This window comes from Crotalus tigris, unplaced genomic scaffold (genome assembly GCF_016545835.1).
Source record: "Crotalus tigris isolate CLP2741 ecotype Arizona unplaced genomic scaffold, ASM1654583v1 scf7180000018812.210045, whole genome shotgun sequence".
In the NCBI taxonomy this organism is placed as follows: Eukaryota; Metazoa; Chordata; class Lepidosauria; order Squamata; family Viperidae; genus Crotalus; species Crotalus tigris.
The window spans coordinates 175,001-190,000 of NW_024097208.1; the positions used below are offsets into that span (position 1 = coordinate 175,001).

The 15,000-nt window shown below is 41.6% G+C and overlaps 1 protein-coding gene across 1 annotated transcript in view; it reads right to left on the reverse strand.

Annotated features, from left to right (window-relative positions):
- Positions 1-15,000, reverse strand: part of SH2D4B (SH2 domain containing 4B) — a 33,249-nt gene that overhangs the window by 11,761 nt on the left and 6,488 nt on the right. The window contains exons 3-4 of the mRNA XM_039356277.1: positions 14,998-15,000; positions 9,286-9,413 (exon numbers count right to left, since the gene is read on the reverse strand). The exon at positions 14,998-15,000 is cut by the window's right edge and continues 208 nt beyond it. Of these exons, the coding sequence (XP_039212211.1) occupies positions 9,286-9,413; positions 14,998-15,000 (131 nt within the window). The remainder of the gene's footprint in view (positions 1-9,285; positions 9,414-14,997) is intronic.

A 15,000-nucleotide genomic window follows, 5' to 3' on the forward strand; every position in this document is an offset into this window, starting at 1 on the left:
GAATAGAATAGAATAGAATAGAATAGAGTAGAGTAGAGTAGAGTAGAGTAGAGTAGAGTAGAGTAGAGTAGAGTAGAGTAGAGTAGAGTAGAAAGAATAGAGTAGAGTAGAGTAGAATAGAATAGAACAGAACAGAACAGAACAGAACAGAATAGAATAGAATAGACTTTGGAGGTGTTCTAGTCTAGCCCACTGCTCAAGCAGGAAAACCTATACCATCTCAGACAGGTGATTGTTCAGTCTCTTTTTGAAAATCTCCAGTGATGGAGCACCCACGATCTCTGGGAGCAAGCTGTTCCACTAGTTGATTGTCCTCACTGTCAGGAAGTTTCTCCTTAATTCCAGGCTGCTTCTCTCTTTGATCAGTTTCTAACTATGTTTCACACAGATCCCCCTTGCTCTCTCTCTAGAGTGGAAATGCTATCCTATCAAGTGTATTGAAATAAACATTCTTTTATATATTAAGCAGAGATGGACCACTATTTAGCCACATTTCAATCTTTGAGCCCTGATGGTGCAATGGTTAGAGTCCAGTACTGCAGGCTACTTCTGCTGACTGCCAACTGCCTGCAGTGTGAGTCTCACCAGCTCAAAGTTGACTCAGCCTTCCATCCTTCTGAGGTCAGTAAAATGAGGACCCAGATTGTTAGGGAAAATATGCTGACTCTGTAAATTGCTTAGAGAGGGCTGTAAAGCACTGTGAAGCGGTATATGTCTAAGTGCTATTGCTATTTGTCCTTTCTCTCCCTCTCTCTCTCTCTCTCTCTCTCTCTCTCTCTCTCTCTCTCTCTCTCTCTCTCTCTTCTGTCCTTTTTTTCTTCTCTCTTTCTTTTTTGCCCCAATGCTACTCAAATAAGCAGAAGAAAATGCATTCTAGGTTCATTAGAGAAAGTTCTCAATTTCTTCACTGGAAGAAAGTTTGATTGCATTTCCAAGTCATTTTAACTTCTCTTCTTAGATCTTTTCATGGAGTTATTTGATCTACCAAGATCCCTGGTAGTGAATTTTGTAGAGAGAAAGACAACGGATTAGATGAAACACCAAGATAGGTTCCAACTGTTCTATGATTTCAAGAAGCTTTGAAAATATCTGACATTAGCAAATTCCCTGTGTTACAGACACACTGTGTAAATTAATTCATCTATTGGACAGGCCAACATCAATAATTAAAAGAAGGGATAATATTGATTTAATTGACTTTTATTTCCTTTCTCATCTGAGTTTACTGTCAACAGAGTATAAATGTTTTGTTGAGAACATCAGCGTATTCAATGATACATTTTCTTGATATGGTTTGAATTATTTAGTGATGGAAGAGAAAAAAAGATTGGCATGTTGTGTGGGTGTTGAATTGTCTAAAGGTTAATTGGGCAAGTTGGTAAAGGACAAAATATTATATTACTGCCATTGATGGGTTACTCAGTTGCTGATTCCTATCCCTTACCATTCACAGCTTTTCTCTAAGTAGCCACTTAAAGAGAACTGCATCTACAGTACTGTGGTTAACTTGGCATTTTTTGCTAACTTGAAAATAGCTACTTATTCTAGAAGTATGGGAAAAAAAGCCCAATCTGAGTATTGGGGAACATGGAGAGAATGCAAAATATGGGGACACAGCTAAGTTAGACATTAAGAAACCAAGTACTATAAAACAGGGTGCAATCAACTTACTTTTTTAAAAAAAGAAGCATTTTTTTCAAATCTTCAAAAATATTTGGGTGCACAATTAATTGTTCAGACACAAACAATCAGCCTGGCTTCTCATCTCCCAGACCAATAAACCCACCAGAGACCGCTGTATTGCAGTCTTCTTGTGAGGAGGTGTTGTTAGGAGCACTTGTGGTTAAATTCAAGGCTCATCCTTGTCCAGAGAGGAACTGAAGAACCATTCTACTCACTATGGATCCACCTTCAGTTTACGATTTCTTCCCTGGAAGTTAAGAATAGATCACTCATTCCCATTTACATACCTAATCCCTATGTCATTTCAGACAGGTGGCTGTCCAGTCTCTTTTTAAAAGCCTCTGGTGATGGAGCATCCCCAATTCCTGAAGGCAACTTCTGTTCCATTGGTTAATTGTTCTCACTGTTAGGAACTTTTTTCTTAGTTCTAGGTTGCTTCTCTCCTTGAATAGTTTCATCCATTACTTCTTGCCCTGCCTTCTGGTGCTTTGGAAAATAGGTTGACCTCCTCTTCTTTGTGGCAACCCCTCAAATATTGGAACATTGCTATCATGTCACCCATAGTCCTTCTTTTCTCTAGACTAGCTGTACCCAATTCCTGTGCTTCGCATCTTGTAGCTTCCAGTCCCCTAATCATCTTTGTGGTTCTTCTCTGCACTCATTCAGCCTTGTCTATTTTCCAAAGTTATCCTGTTACAGCTCCAGTGAAATATCAGTCGGTTAAGTACAGCTTCCCACTGTTTCCTGAACAGCAACAGTTTGATTCTTCCTTATAGTGCCGCATAATCACATGCATTTCTCTTGTATGATTCTACAACACAAGCAAATCCAGCGAGGGCTGATCATCAGCATAATGTTGCCTGGAGGAACCTCCAAAATTTCACCCTGCCAAGGAAGATTTCAGACTGACAGTTTAAGTGGCTCCTGTCTAGAGGTAGAATCAATAAAATACTCCTTGTAATTTGTGCAGCCCCAAGGTGGGTGAAAAGGGAGATGTTTTGCAAGAAAGTTGCCTGTAGGGTCAACATTTCACTATTATGTTCATAATATTCCAATTAAATCAAATGAGAAAGAAGGACTCCAATATTGGAGGATGTGAACACATTAACATTTGCAATGCTAGATTCGGATCGTTTATTATACATGTGGATTGAATGCCTACAATTCATTGCTGGCAAGATTTTCAACTTTGAAAATCCCCTCTCTATTTCTAGCTGGTTGTGAAACAGTGTAATTTAATCAATCGCTTATATCAGTGGTGACGAACCTATGGCACAGGTGCCAGAGGCGGCACTCAGAGCCCTCTCTGTGGGCACGGGTGCCGTTGCCCCAGTCCTAGGCCTTCAGCTGGGTTTTATAAAACCTTTTGGCTTTAAGCCTCCGCTGCCATGTGCAAAAAAAAAAAAAAAAGTTTCAATCAGTCAATTTCAACTTTTCGCGGGAAAAAAAAAAGATCTTGCAAAGTTGGAATTGATTTATTGAACTTTTTAGTCCCACCCAGTTGGCCGTTACCACCACAGCCATGCCCACCCAATGGGCCACACCCACCTAATGGGCCATGCCCACCCAATGGGCCACACCGCACCCATGCCCACCTAATGGGCCACACCCACCGCAGCCATGCCCACCCAATGGGCCACACCCATCCAGCACTCGACAATGCATAAGTGGGTTTGGGGTTGCAGTTTGGGCACTCAGTCTCTGAAAGGTTCGCCATCACTGGCTTATATGATCCCTAGCAGATTCAACTGCCATTATGCTGGAGATACTATAATTTTTTGGGTTGGGAATACCAATTATGTAAACAACCACCAGCATTTTCTATGAGTAAGAACGAGAATAGTTTTCCTCCCCTCCCGATGACTTCATACTTTCATTTACAATGTTGTTTTTGGACATAATAGCTATCAATAGACACATAGGCATCAAGATCAACATCTATAGACTATGCAAAAGAGTCAATCAACCAGCCCAACAGAGAAAAAAAAAACTTGAGCACTTCTCCACCAGTAATCAGATCAGCATAGATTAACTCCAAGGTCAACTTCAGACCAACAGTCAAGTAAACAATACCGCAATCAAGAAACTGACAAAGAAGCCAACTGTCAACGCTGCTAACATTGGATGTTTTTGCTTTGACAACATATGGAGGTGCAACTATTTTCCTTCTTATGTTTTACTCTTAGAATTAGAGTTAGCATTAGATGATACTGGGGGGGGGGAGAAGAATGTGAATCGGAGTTTAGTTAGACATAACAATATTGTAATCAGTGTGAGAATCAAGGTTTTCGAAATAAGAGATGATAAGAATTGGTGGGCTGGAGAACTGGAGGGAGAGCCTGCATTTCAAACTAATTGGAGAATGTGATTTATGATGGTAAATTGGAGGAGGGAATTGTGCTTTGATACTATGTGCTCAGGGAGGAGAATTCAGATATTGGCTTTGGGTATGTAAGTGCCGATGCTAAGCTTCTAGAATAAAGATTCTTTAAGGTAAACAATGCCTCGAAGTTCTTTGAAGAGTTTCATCCGTCGGAACCGTGACACCAACAGTAAACAGCACAACCAAAGACAGTCCATCCACTGACAGGGCAGGCCCCTAGAACCGGGGTCTGCAGCCCACTAGGAACTGGGCAAGCAAGCAAGGAAAGCCCCATCTGTGCATGTGCAGGATCCAGGAAGAGTGCAAAACCACACTGTGGTTTTCTGTGGAAAACCCACCCTCCATGGAACTGGTCCCTGCCACCCAAAGGTTTGGGTGCTGCTACCCTAGAATATAAATTGAGATCAAACAGCCTTCCTTACTGGTCCTGCGTCTCAAAAATGTGCAGTTGCATCCAAGAAAGAAGGCAAAAACGGCCTGCCACTCATTGTCTATAAATGATCTTGCCAACATTTTCACCCTCAAGGGAATAAAGGATTTTAATAATCCATTCCATGATATCCAGCAGCTTCCCCCCCCCCAAAAAAAGGAACTGCTACTGGAAATCTTCTGTTAACTGCAGTTAGGCTTGGGGTCAGTCAGCTTCTAATCAGAGCACTTGTTAATTCCAATTTGGTTTGCAAGAATGCACGCAGAGCTCTCTACAGTCCCTTCAGGAACTGTGGTTAATTTCCTTTTTGTCAGCAGCCCAAGAGTCCTTGTAAGATTGCAGGGGGATATAAAAGTGATAAATACATAAACAAGCAGGAAGCAAAACTGAGGATCACATAGCGCTAAGGATGGAGGAATCATCCATTTTACTTTCTTTCACAATCAAATGTCTAGGGTTGATCCCCCATTTTTGAATGAAGAAATGTGTTGGTTCTTTTAATCCTTGACCAAAGAGGGGAAAAAATATCTTCTGTCTCCCATCATTAAAAAGAGGGTCTTGCACACATTAAATCCAGAGCCTAATCATATAACCTGGGATTTTTCACTAGTCCAATGAATTGATAAGATTCATAAAGCTTGATCCTTGCAGCTTTCAATTGGTATCAGAGTTGTGCAAACTGGATCTAATTTGGATGTTCATAAACATTTGGAAAATTATTCTTATTTACCTAGGATGCCCAAATCTTTGGGATAGGATAGGATAGGATAGGATAGGATAGGATAGGATAGGATAGGATATGGAATGAAATAGAATAGAATATGGAATGAAATAAAGTAGAGTAGAGTAGAGTAGAGTAGTGTAGAGTAGAGTAGAGTAGAGTAGAGTAGAGTAGAGAGTAGAGTAGAGTAGAATAGAATAGAATAGAATAGAATATGGAATGAAATAGAATAGAATAGAATAGAATAGAATAGAATAGAATAGAATAGAATAGAATAGAATAGAATAGAATATGAATGAATGAAATAGAATAAAATAGAATATGAATAGAATAGAAATAGAATAGAATGAATAGAATAGAAATAGAATAGAATAGAATAGAATAGAATAGAATAGAATAGAATAGAATAGAATAGAATAGAATAGAATAGAATAGAATAGAATAGAATAGGAAGGGACCGTGGGGGTCATCTAGTCCAACCACTGCTTAGGCAGAAAACCCCATACTCTGCATTGAATTTGATTCATTTCTGGACCACTAAAACACTTGTGCAAAAACCCTTTAATTTAGTCTTTGTTACAACATCATTTCAATCAACCCCTGTGATGCTCCATAGATGAAAAATATTTATAGCAAGTGTAGCCAATACAAGCTACAACATCTCTACAGGTGTCTGTGGACATTTGTAAGGTCCCATTTGCCTAATGAGTCTTTTATTACTTTAACTACAATAAAAAACCCTCCCTTTTTACGACCCTGTAATCCCTTAATTTGGCATAGAATTGGGGCGACTGGATGGAGCTGAGCCTTTACTGGCCGGATGCCCTTCCTGATGCCTACGCAGAGTTCACAGCAAAAAAAAAAAATTTTTCTTTGCATTCTAGGAGAGAAATATCTGCCTCCACCTAGGATTAAACTCTCAAATCTTCCGAGAAGGTGGCAAACATCTTCACCACTAGGCCACCAGGCCACTCTTCATTGCTTTAACCGCAATATTAGGTGAAAAGCTTATGCTGAATTGTAAACTCATCTTGAAGTCAGTGAACGGTACCCAAAGCCAAAACTAAGTTTTAATTCATAAACCTTTGAATATGTGTAAAGCCAGCTCCTCTGTACCTCTATCCTAACACCATCATTCTTTTCTTTTCCTCTTTGAATCACTAATCCCTGTCCAAGAAGCAACTTCATCCTTCGTCTTAGTGCATAAACACCCGACTGTGAGTTAAACACAAACCAGAGATGTTTGGCGTATTGTTGGAGGTTAGCAAAACCCATTTTCCCTTTAGCAATTAGATCATTAGGATGAATAATTCAGGACTCTTAGATCTCCCATTTCACTGTAATAGCAATGCTGGTATTTTATAGATATATTTTTCCCTTCCTTTCTCCTTGCCGTATGTCCCAGCTCACGTTACCTTGCTTGGATATTCCACTTCCTTCCTTTGGGGTGGGGGTGGGGGTTGCAGCTCTGAAACATTTATCAAGTTGGCTGATAATGTCTTGAGTCCCCTTTGATCGCCTACAAGAGCTCTAGAATAACAGTCCATTCAGAAAGATGAACAGGCTGAAACAATTATTCAGAATTAGAGGGAAGCAACACACTGCTTGAAGAATGGAAGTATTTGCGAATAAAGAGGAGGGGAAATCAATCTAGGAAACTGCTTCTTTTTATATTATTGAAGATGGGATCTTGAAAGTGGCCATAGTTATTTGCAGAAAGAATTCTTTCTTTTTCTTTCTTTCTTTCTTTCTTTCTTTCTTTCTTTCTTTCTTTCTTTCTTTCTTTCTTCTTTCTTTCTTTCTTTCCTTTTTCTTTCCTTCCTTCCTCCTCTTCTTTCTTTCCTTTCCTTCCTTCCTCCCTTCCTTTTTCTTTCTTTGTTTCGTTTTCTCTTTTTTCTTTTTCTTCTTTCTTTTTTCTTTCTTTCTTTCTCTCTTTCATTTTTCTTTCCTTCCTTCCTCCTCTTCTTTCTTTCTTTCTTTCTTTCTTTCTTTCTTTCTTTCTTTCTCTTTCTCTCTTTCTTTCTCTCTCTCCCTCCCTCCTTCCTTCCTTCCTTCCTTCCTTCCTCTAACACGATTCCACCAGTTTATTTCAGGGAAATTCTATCTCTGCGGACTAAGCTTGACATTCTCCAATCCAGAAATTGAGGTCTATCAGAAGAAGAAAAAAATTCTGAGAGTGGTACCTCGTGTAGATTATCCTCCCCATTTTCATGCACTATATTTTTTTGGATGAGATGTGGTCTCTTTCTCTCCAAAATCCTTCCCTTCATCCTGCTCTTCCATTCTTCTTCTTCTTTTATCTTTCTTCCCCTTCTAGGCAATTAAATTTGCTCCAAGTCATTTATTTTTAAGTGCCTGGTATTTTAAAAAAAAAAAAAAACAGCCGCTACCAATTCTCTAGTTCTGCTCTGCTGAGATGCAAATGATAAACAGAGTTGTTACTTTGAAAAAGCTTTTAAGGGGGTTTAAAGACCTGAAAGATTTATTTATTTATTTATTTTCAAAGTATTGTGGACTCTTTTGTCCAGCTTACTTTGAGCGTTCTGTGCCTGCTGTGAACACGGGTAGCCCTCGACTTAGGATCCCCACTGAGCAATATATATATATATATGTGTGTGTGTGTGTGTGTGTGTGTGTGTATGTGTGTGTGTTCTTAAGTGAGACAGCTGTTAAGTCGGTTTGGCCCCATTGACTGGTCAGAAGTTTGCAAAAGGTGATCACACAATTGTAGGACACAGCAACGGTGGTAAGTATGAACCAGTTGCCCAGCATCTGAATTGCAATCCCATGATCATGGGGATGCTATAGATCAGACATGTCAGACACAAGGCCCAGGGCCCGGATGCGACCTGCGAAATGGTTTCATGTGGCCCGCGAAGCCATCCTGGAAACAATAAGGGAACGCCCCACCCCTGCCTTGGCCCTGACCCAGGCCAGCTGGGAGCCAATGTATAATTTTGTGGTGGCCATCTATGCTGAAACGCATCCAGTCTTAGCTCCACAAGGCTGTCTAGAAACATTGAGGAACCAGCCCCTGCCGCGTCACCCCCGCCCCCTGGGTGCATGCTGGGGAGGTGTCACCCTTTGTGAGGATTGAAGAAATGGACCATGTCTTGGCGCTTGCCCCGGTCCCACCCCCTTCTGCCAGAGACACTCAGATCTGTCCCACTCCTGCCCAGGCCCCCACAGGCACCCTTGACACGAACGATGTAGAGCTGGCCATGCCCACCCAGTGGGCCACACTCACTCCATCCACGCCCACCCAGTAGGCCGCACCCACCCTGGCCACACCCACCCAGCCTCCTGAGGGCAACTGCAATGCTGATGCAGCCCTCAATGAAATTGAGTTTGACACCCCTGCTATAGAGGGTGGTACTGGTGATTGGTGAGCATTTGCTTGAGGAGGATACTCTTGCTGCGTTCATCCACGCCCAGCAAAAGGAACTTGACAAGCCGCTTGACGTAGGTTTTCTCACGGTAGAGGCACTTATCAATCTCTTTAGACCACTGCTGCTGTTCGGCCTCGGTGCTAGTCAGCATGCAGCCGGGAAGCAGCCTGACAGCGAGGACCACGATGGCAGGAAATTGTTTTAACAACCCTGCAACCCTTTTTATCAGGGATGGAGTCAGGGCGACTGAATGGAGCCAAGCATTTACTGGCCGGATACCCTTCCTGACGTCTATGCAGAGTTCACAGCAGATATTTGGTCTTTGTGCTCTGATAGAGAAATGTCTGCCAGCTGCCTAGGATTGAACTCTCAACCTTTTGAGTGGGAGGTGAGCGTCTTTATCTCTAGGCCATCGTGTTGGTCACCTTTAGCTACTAGGTTACTCCAACTAATAAATATTCTATGTGTGAAGCTGACATACACCCTTTGGAGATATGTCAGCTTCGTATTATCTTTATAAAAAGGAAATACAAAAAAAAAAGGGCAGTTCTGCTTATAAATGTATGCTGGGCACATCAGCCTTTCAGGGAAAAAGTATGTCTAGAAATTCACCATCACCCAGAGAACAGATGGGTGAAGGACCTTCAAACATCAGAATGCCAATAAAGATTATTTTTACCATGGAACCAAGGAGCGATAGTGTCGGAGTTCCTTTCCAAGCCAGCCCGCCGTGGAATCTGTTCCTCTTTGAACCACTGAATTATGACTTCTCTGGACAAAGGCCTCTGGGGCCATTCCCAAGCTTTGCTGTATTAAATTAAGAAGAAATAGAGGTTAAAACCACACTGAGAAGAGCTGCACAAGAAGAAGAAGAAGGCAAAAACTGCATCGTAGTTCCAAAATAAGAGGGACTGGGAAAAGAAGCTAGACAAGACATTTTTCGTTCTGTTCACAGAAGGTGCCAATAATACTTCCCACCTTCTGTAAGCAAAGTGAAGCTGTAATTGGGTATTAAATCTAGACCCAAAGCAAGTCAGGAGTGGGCAAGGTCACCTGGGGAATGCATTTTCAGCATTTTGAATAAGTCAGTTTTGCTATTCTTCCCATCCCAGTGCTTTTGAAATACGAGGGCTGGCTGGCGCTGATTAAAGTCAAGCTAAGGAGGCTGTTTAAGGATGGATTCATAGCGACAAGGAGGTCTTGGCTGGTGGGCAACAGGGGAAATAACGAAAAGCAACAGCATCTGAAAAGAAACGCTTTCCAAAAGCCCAAAGCTGCTTTTTTTCAAGAGGCAACTGAAGCTTGTCCACCCCAAGGATAAAACACCCAGGCGCAAACTAAGCAATGTGACATATGCACTACGATGCAGGGAGCCCTGTGCAGATCCATACATTGGGGAAACAAAAACAACAACCATTTCATAAATGCCTGGCACAACATAGGAGAACAAACTCATCAGGGCAAGATTCAGCAGGCCATCTGCATTTAAAAGACAGTGGCTGCTCTTCCGAAGACAGCAAAGTCCACTGTCAATGCTGCTAATATTGAATATTCTTGCTTTGACAAAATATGCAGAACCTGTCTGGTATTTTTAGAGTTAATTCAGATGACAGAGAAAGGGGAGGAGAATTATAAGGAAAGCGCGGGAAAAGGAACGGAAGTGAATCTTTGCCCTCCAGGTTAATTGGAAGATGTGCATCATGACCCCAAAATAGGGGAGGGGAAATGCCTGAAATGTTATGTGCAAAGGAAGGGAAATTCAGATCTTGGCATCCACCAGGCCATGCTGATACCCCTCTACACTAATAAAAGGGTTTTTTAGGTTAAACCATGCCTGAAAGTTCTTTGAAGTGTTTCATTAATCATTAGTTCTTTGAAGTGTTTCATTAGTCATGACATCCACATTTTGCACAGAGAGGACCAAATGGTTTGAAAGAGGGGTCAAAGAGGCCATCTATGACAAAACTGAACAGCCCTCTCTCGACAGAGGGGGAGGGATACGACATCATCTATCTCCAGTCTACAACTCAGCCCTTTCAGCAGTTCCAACAAGGCTCCACACCTGTTTGCACCACTCAGGTGACCTTGAGGCCAAGTGGCCTCAACGACGCTCTAAGAGAATTCAAATGACCAGCTGTCTGCAAGGAGTATAAATCCTTCCCTTCCCCACCATCCAGTCAGAGCTGAAGAAGCTTCTTGGATGAGAAGTGAAACATCTTCAAAGAAAAACAAGAAAGTCCAGTTGCCTCCTGAAAAAGCACCTTTGGGACAATGACCTGGATGACTGAGAATCTCCACAGACATCTTTCTAAGAGCAGCGGGTAACAATTCTGTATCTTATATTTATTTGTTTGTTTGTTCAATTTCTATGATTGGCCATCTCAGTCAATGATTCTGGGGTGGCTTACAGCTCATAAAATATATTACATCTCTCTCTCTCTCTCTCTCTCTCCCTTCTTTCTTTCCTTCCTTCCTTCCTTCTTCCTTCTTCCTTCATTCCTCCCTCCCTTCTTCCTTCCTTCCTTCCTTCCTTCTTCCTCCCTTCTTCTTTCCTTCCTTTCTTTCTTTTTTCCTTCCTTCCTTCCTTCCTTCCTTCCTCTCCCTCCCTCCCTCCCTCCCTTCTTTCTTTCCTTCCTTCCTTCCTTTCTTCCTTCCTTCTTCCTTCCTCCCTCCCTCCCTCCCTCTCTCCTTCCTTCCTTCCTTCCTTCCTTCCTCTCTCTCTTCCTCCCTCCGTCCCTTCCTTCCTTCCTTCTTCTTTTCCTTCCTTCCTTCCTTCCTCCCTCCTTCCTTCCTTCCTTCCTTCCTCCCTCCCTCCCTCCCTCCCTCCCTCCCTCTCTCTCTCTCTCTCTCTCTCTCTCTCTTTTGAGCTCTGACACTAAAAACAAAATGCAGCTGAATCGAAAGAGATGTTACCTAGCCTGGCAATGAAATGTTCAGAAACCAACCCACAAGCTCAGAGAACGAACCTTCACCCTGACTGATGATGTTACTTGGTTTGGGTAATGAAACATCTGCAAGAAAACAGCTCAGCTCCCGGAGAACTAAGGACCCCACAGTTCAATCCTGAGCTACCAATATTCTCTTTTCAATGAAACAGGAACGGGAAAGAGAGGTGATCAATACAACAGGCAAGAAAAGCCTGCCCAGTGATAATTTCTCTGTCCACTACAGCTTAGGAAAACCAACAGGTTAAAGACTTTGATTCTGCACTCGTTCTTATAGGGTGCAATCCACTCAGACACTCTGCCAGGAAAACCCTTGTGCTCTTTCGGAGACAGTAATAGTATCGTTGGGACTATCCATGTCCCCAGGCACTTGAGAGGTTTCAATTTGAAAAGGAACCATCTGGAGGGAGGTAAAAAAAGATGTTTAAAATTAAGAATGGTGTGGAGAGACCAAGATACAGGGAAACAGCAGCACTCTCTAAATCACACATCTGAGATAATAAGTGGTGAAAGAGACAGAGAGCACAAGGAGAGAAAACTGACAGTTGAGAATGCATTGCTGCAGTTAAGATTGTGCTGGCCAGGAGCAAAAGCTCTTTGGACAAGAAAGTATCTTGAACACAGGTGAGTCATCTGGCTATTGGGGGGGGGACAGTTAGAAGGACCATTTGATTCATCAGAAAGTTAATCTACCAACAGAAGTGAATATTGGTAGCTCAAGATGGAACTGGGGAGACCTTGGTCTTTCCTGAGCTTGTTTGTTTGTTGGTAAAATTTATTGGCCACCCAATTTTTTGGGGGGAGGGGTCACCATATCACAAAAAAAGATGTTAGGAGTTTGAAAAAAAAATCAGAGAAGAGCAACTAAGATGATCCAAGGCCTGGAGGCTAAAACATAGGAAGAACGGCTGCAGGACTTGGGCTTGGCTAGTCTAAAGAAAAGAAGAAATAGGGGCAACATGATAGTAGTATTCCAGCATTTGAGGGGCTGCCACAAGGAAGAGGGGGTCACGTTATTCTTCAAAGCACCAGAAGGCAAGACAAGAAACAATGGTGGGAAACTGACCAAAGAGAGAAGCAACCTGGAATTAAGGTAGAAACTTCCTGACAGTGAGGACAATTAACCAGTGGAACAGCTTGCCCCCAGAAATCGTGGGCACTCCATCACTGGAAATTATAAAAAAAAGAGGCTAGACAGTCACTTGTCTGATATGAAGAAAAAGCTTCTTGGATGAGAAGCGAAACGTCTTCAAAGAAAAACAAGAAATTCCAGTTGCTTCATGAAAAAAGCACCTTTGGGACAACCATGACCTGGATGACTGAGAATCTCCATAGACACTTTCCTTATGAACTTCCTATGCAAGTCTATTTTACGGATTTTTTTTTTAAAAAAAAAACCTTATAAATCCTATAATTTAGCAACATTTCAAACCAAATCATCCTTCAGGTCCAGCTCAACCCAAACCCACATCCAGGTGGGTTTCCTGACCAGACAATGGAAGGGGGTTGACATTGCCTTCTTATTTACATTTAAGTGTTGTTTCCAATGCCCCGTCTACCTTTTTTTTTTTTTTTTTTTGCCTTCACATCCTAATAGGGACTCTTTTGAAAATTCACAAAACAGCCTTAATTGTCTTTCCTCGTCTGAAGTGCACGTTTCAATTTAGTTATCCTTCCGTTCTTGCCCTTTCGTGATGTGTCACTTCTTAGCTGACAGATGCATAAGCAACGTGCCTATTTTTAAATAAGATCTAAACTATTGATGAAAGTGGACAGAATCGACATTTAAATCTATGCATCCAGAAGGGAAGCAGACTGGAAATAGATGGATGACTCATCTCATTCTTCCTCAGCTTCTTAATTCATAACACAGCAACTTGGCTTCCTACAGTGGCCATCGGGAAATTTAATTATAGCAGTGTTCCAATATCTCAGGGGTTGCCACAAAGAAGAAGGGGGGGGGAGTCAACTTATTCTCCAAAGCACCTAAAGGCAGGACAAGAAGCAATGGATGGAAAAACAATGGATAGTGAAGCAATGGATGTGTTGCATGAGAAAAGCACATCTTCCTTCCCCTGTCCTTACCACTATCATACAGCATCACAGTCTATTCTATTCTATTCTATTCTATTCTATTCTATTCTATTCTATTCTATTCTACTCTATTATATGCATTCTACTCTATTCTATTCTACTCTACTCTATTCTACTCTACTCTACTCTGCATTCTATTCTATTCTATTCTATTCTATTCTATTCTATTCTATTCTATTCTATTCTATTCACATTCCATTCCATTCCATTCCATTCTATTCACATTTCATTCCATTCCATTCCATTCCATTCCATTCCATTCCATTCTATTCTATTCTATTCTATTCTATTCTATTCTATTCTATTCTATTCTATTCTATTCTATTCTAGGGCCATCTCTTCTTTCTTTAAATCTCCCATCAAAACTGATTGTGTCCTACCCATTCTTAAACAGAAGTAAACTTGTGGCTTTTTTTCCCCCCATTCATGTTTCACTGTCAATGCTACTGGTTGTCCAGCACCAAACCTTAGTTGTCTATAAATCTATACATCAATGCAATGAACATGAATTTGGTCAAACTCCATGAAGTAATGGAGGACAGCAAGGCCAGGCATCCTATAGTCCATAGGGTTGTAAAGAGTCAGACATGACTCAATGACTGAACAGCAATAGAGTATCTCTCCACATAGAGTTATCTAACAATATGCAAACAAATAAATTATTCAGTTTATCTGTCCACTGAAATTCAACAATTGGAGTCCATTGACCCAATAGGACCAAATTCTCCTCTTTCTACTTCTGCAAGCACAGAATCCCCAGTTTCCTGGAGTAGGTTTAGCTATGAGGATCACAATAGCAATGGCACTTATCTTCACAGTGCTTTACAGCCCTCTCTAAGCAGTTTACAGAGTCAGCATGTTGTCCCAACACTTTCTAAGCAATTTACAGAGTCAGCCTCATACCCCCAACAATCTGGGTCCTGTTTACTGACCTCAGAAGAATGGAAGGTTGAGTCAACCTTGAGCCAGTGAGAATTGAACTGCCAACTGCAGGCAGCCAGCAGGCAGCAGAAGTAGCCTGCAGTACTGCATTCTCACCACTGCGCCATTACGGCTCATATACTTATATACTCAATCATGGAGTATAGCAATATTCCATGCTTCCATTTTTTTTTAATCCCTCGCTCCATGCATCCATCCCTAATTTTGACTCTCTAGCCCCAATTGAAAAAAAATCAACAAGTAGGATCTTCCCAGTTGTTTAGCTTTTGAACTCTTACTTTCAGGACTGTTCTCCTACCTGTTCAGCCAAAATCCCCTTTTATTGGAAAACCATTCAAGAGGACCTTGCCAAATATAATACGGAAATCAGTTCTAAATTCCATTCTTCCTTTATGGGAATGCAAACCAACCTG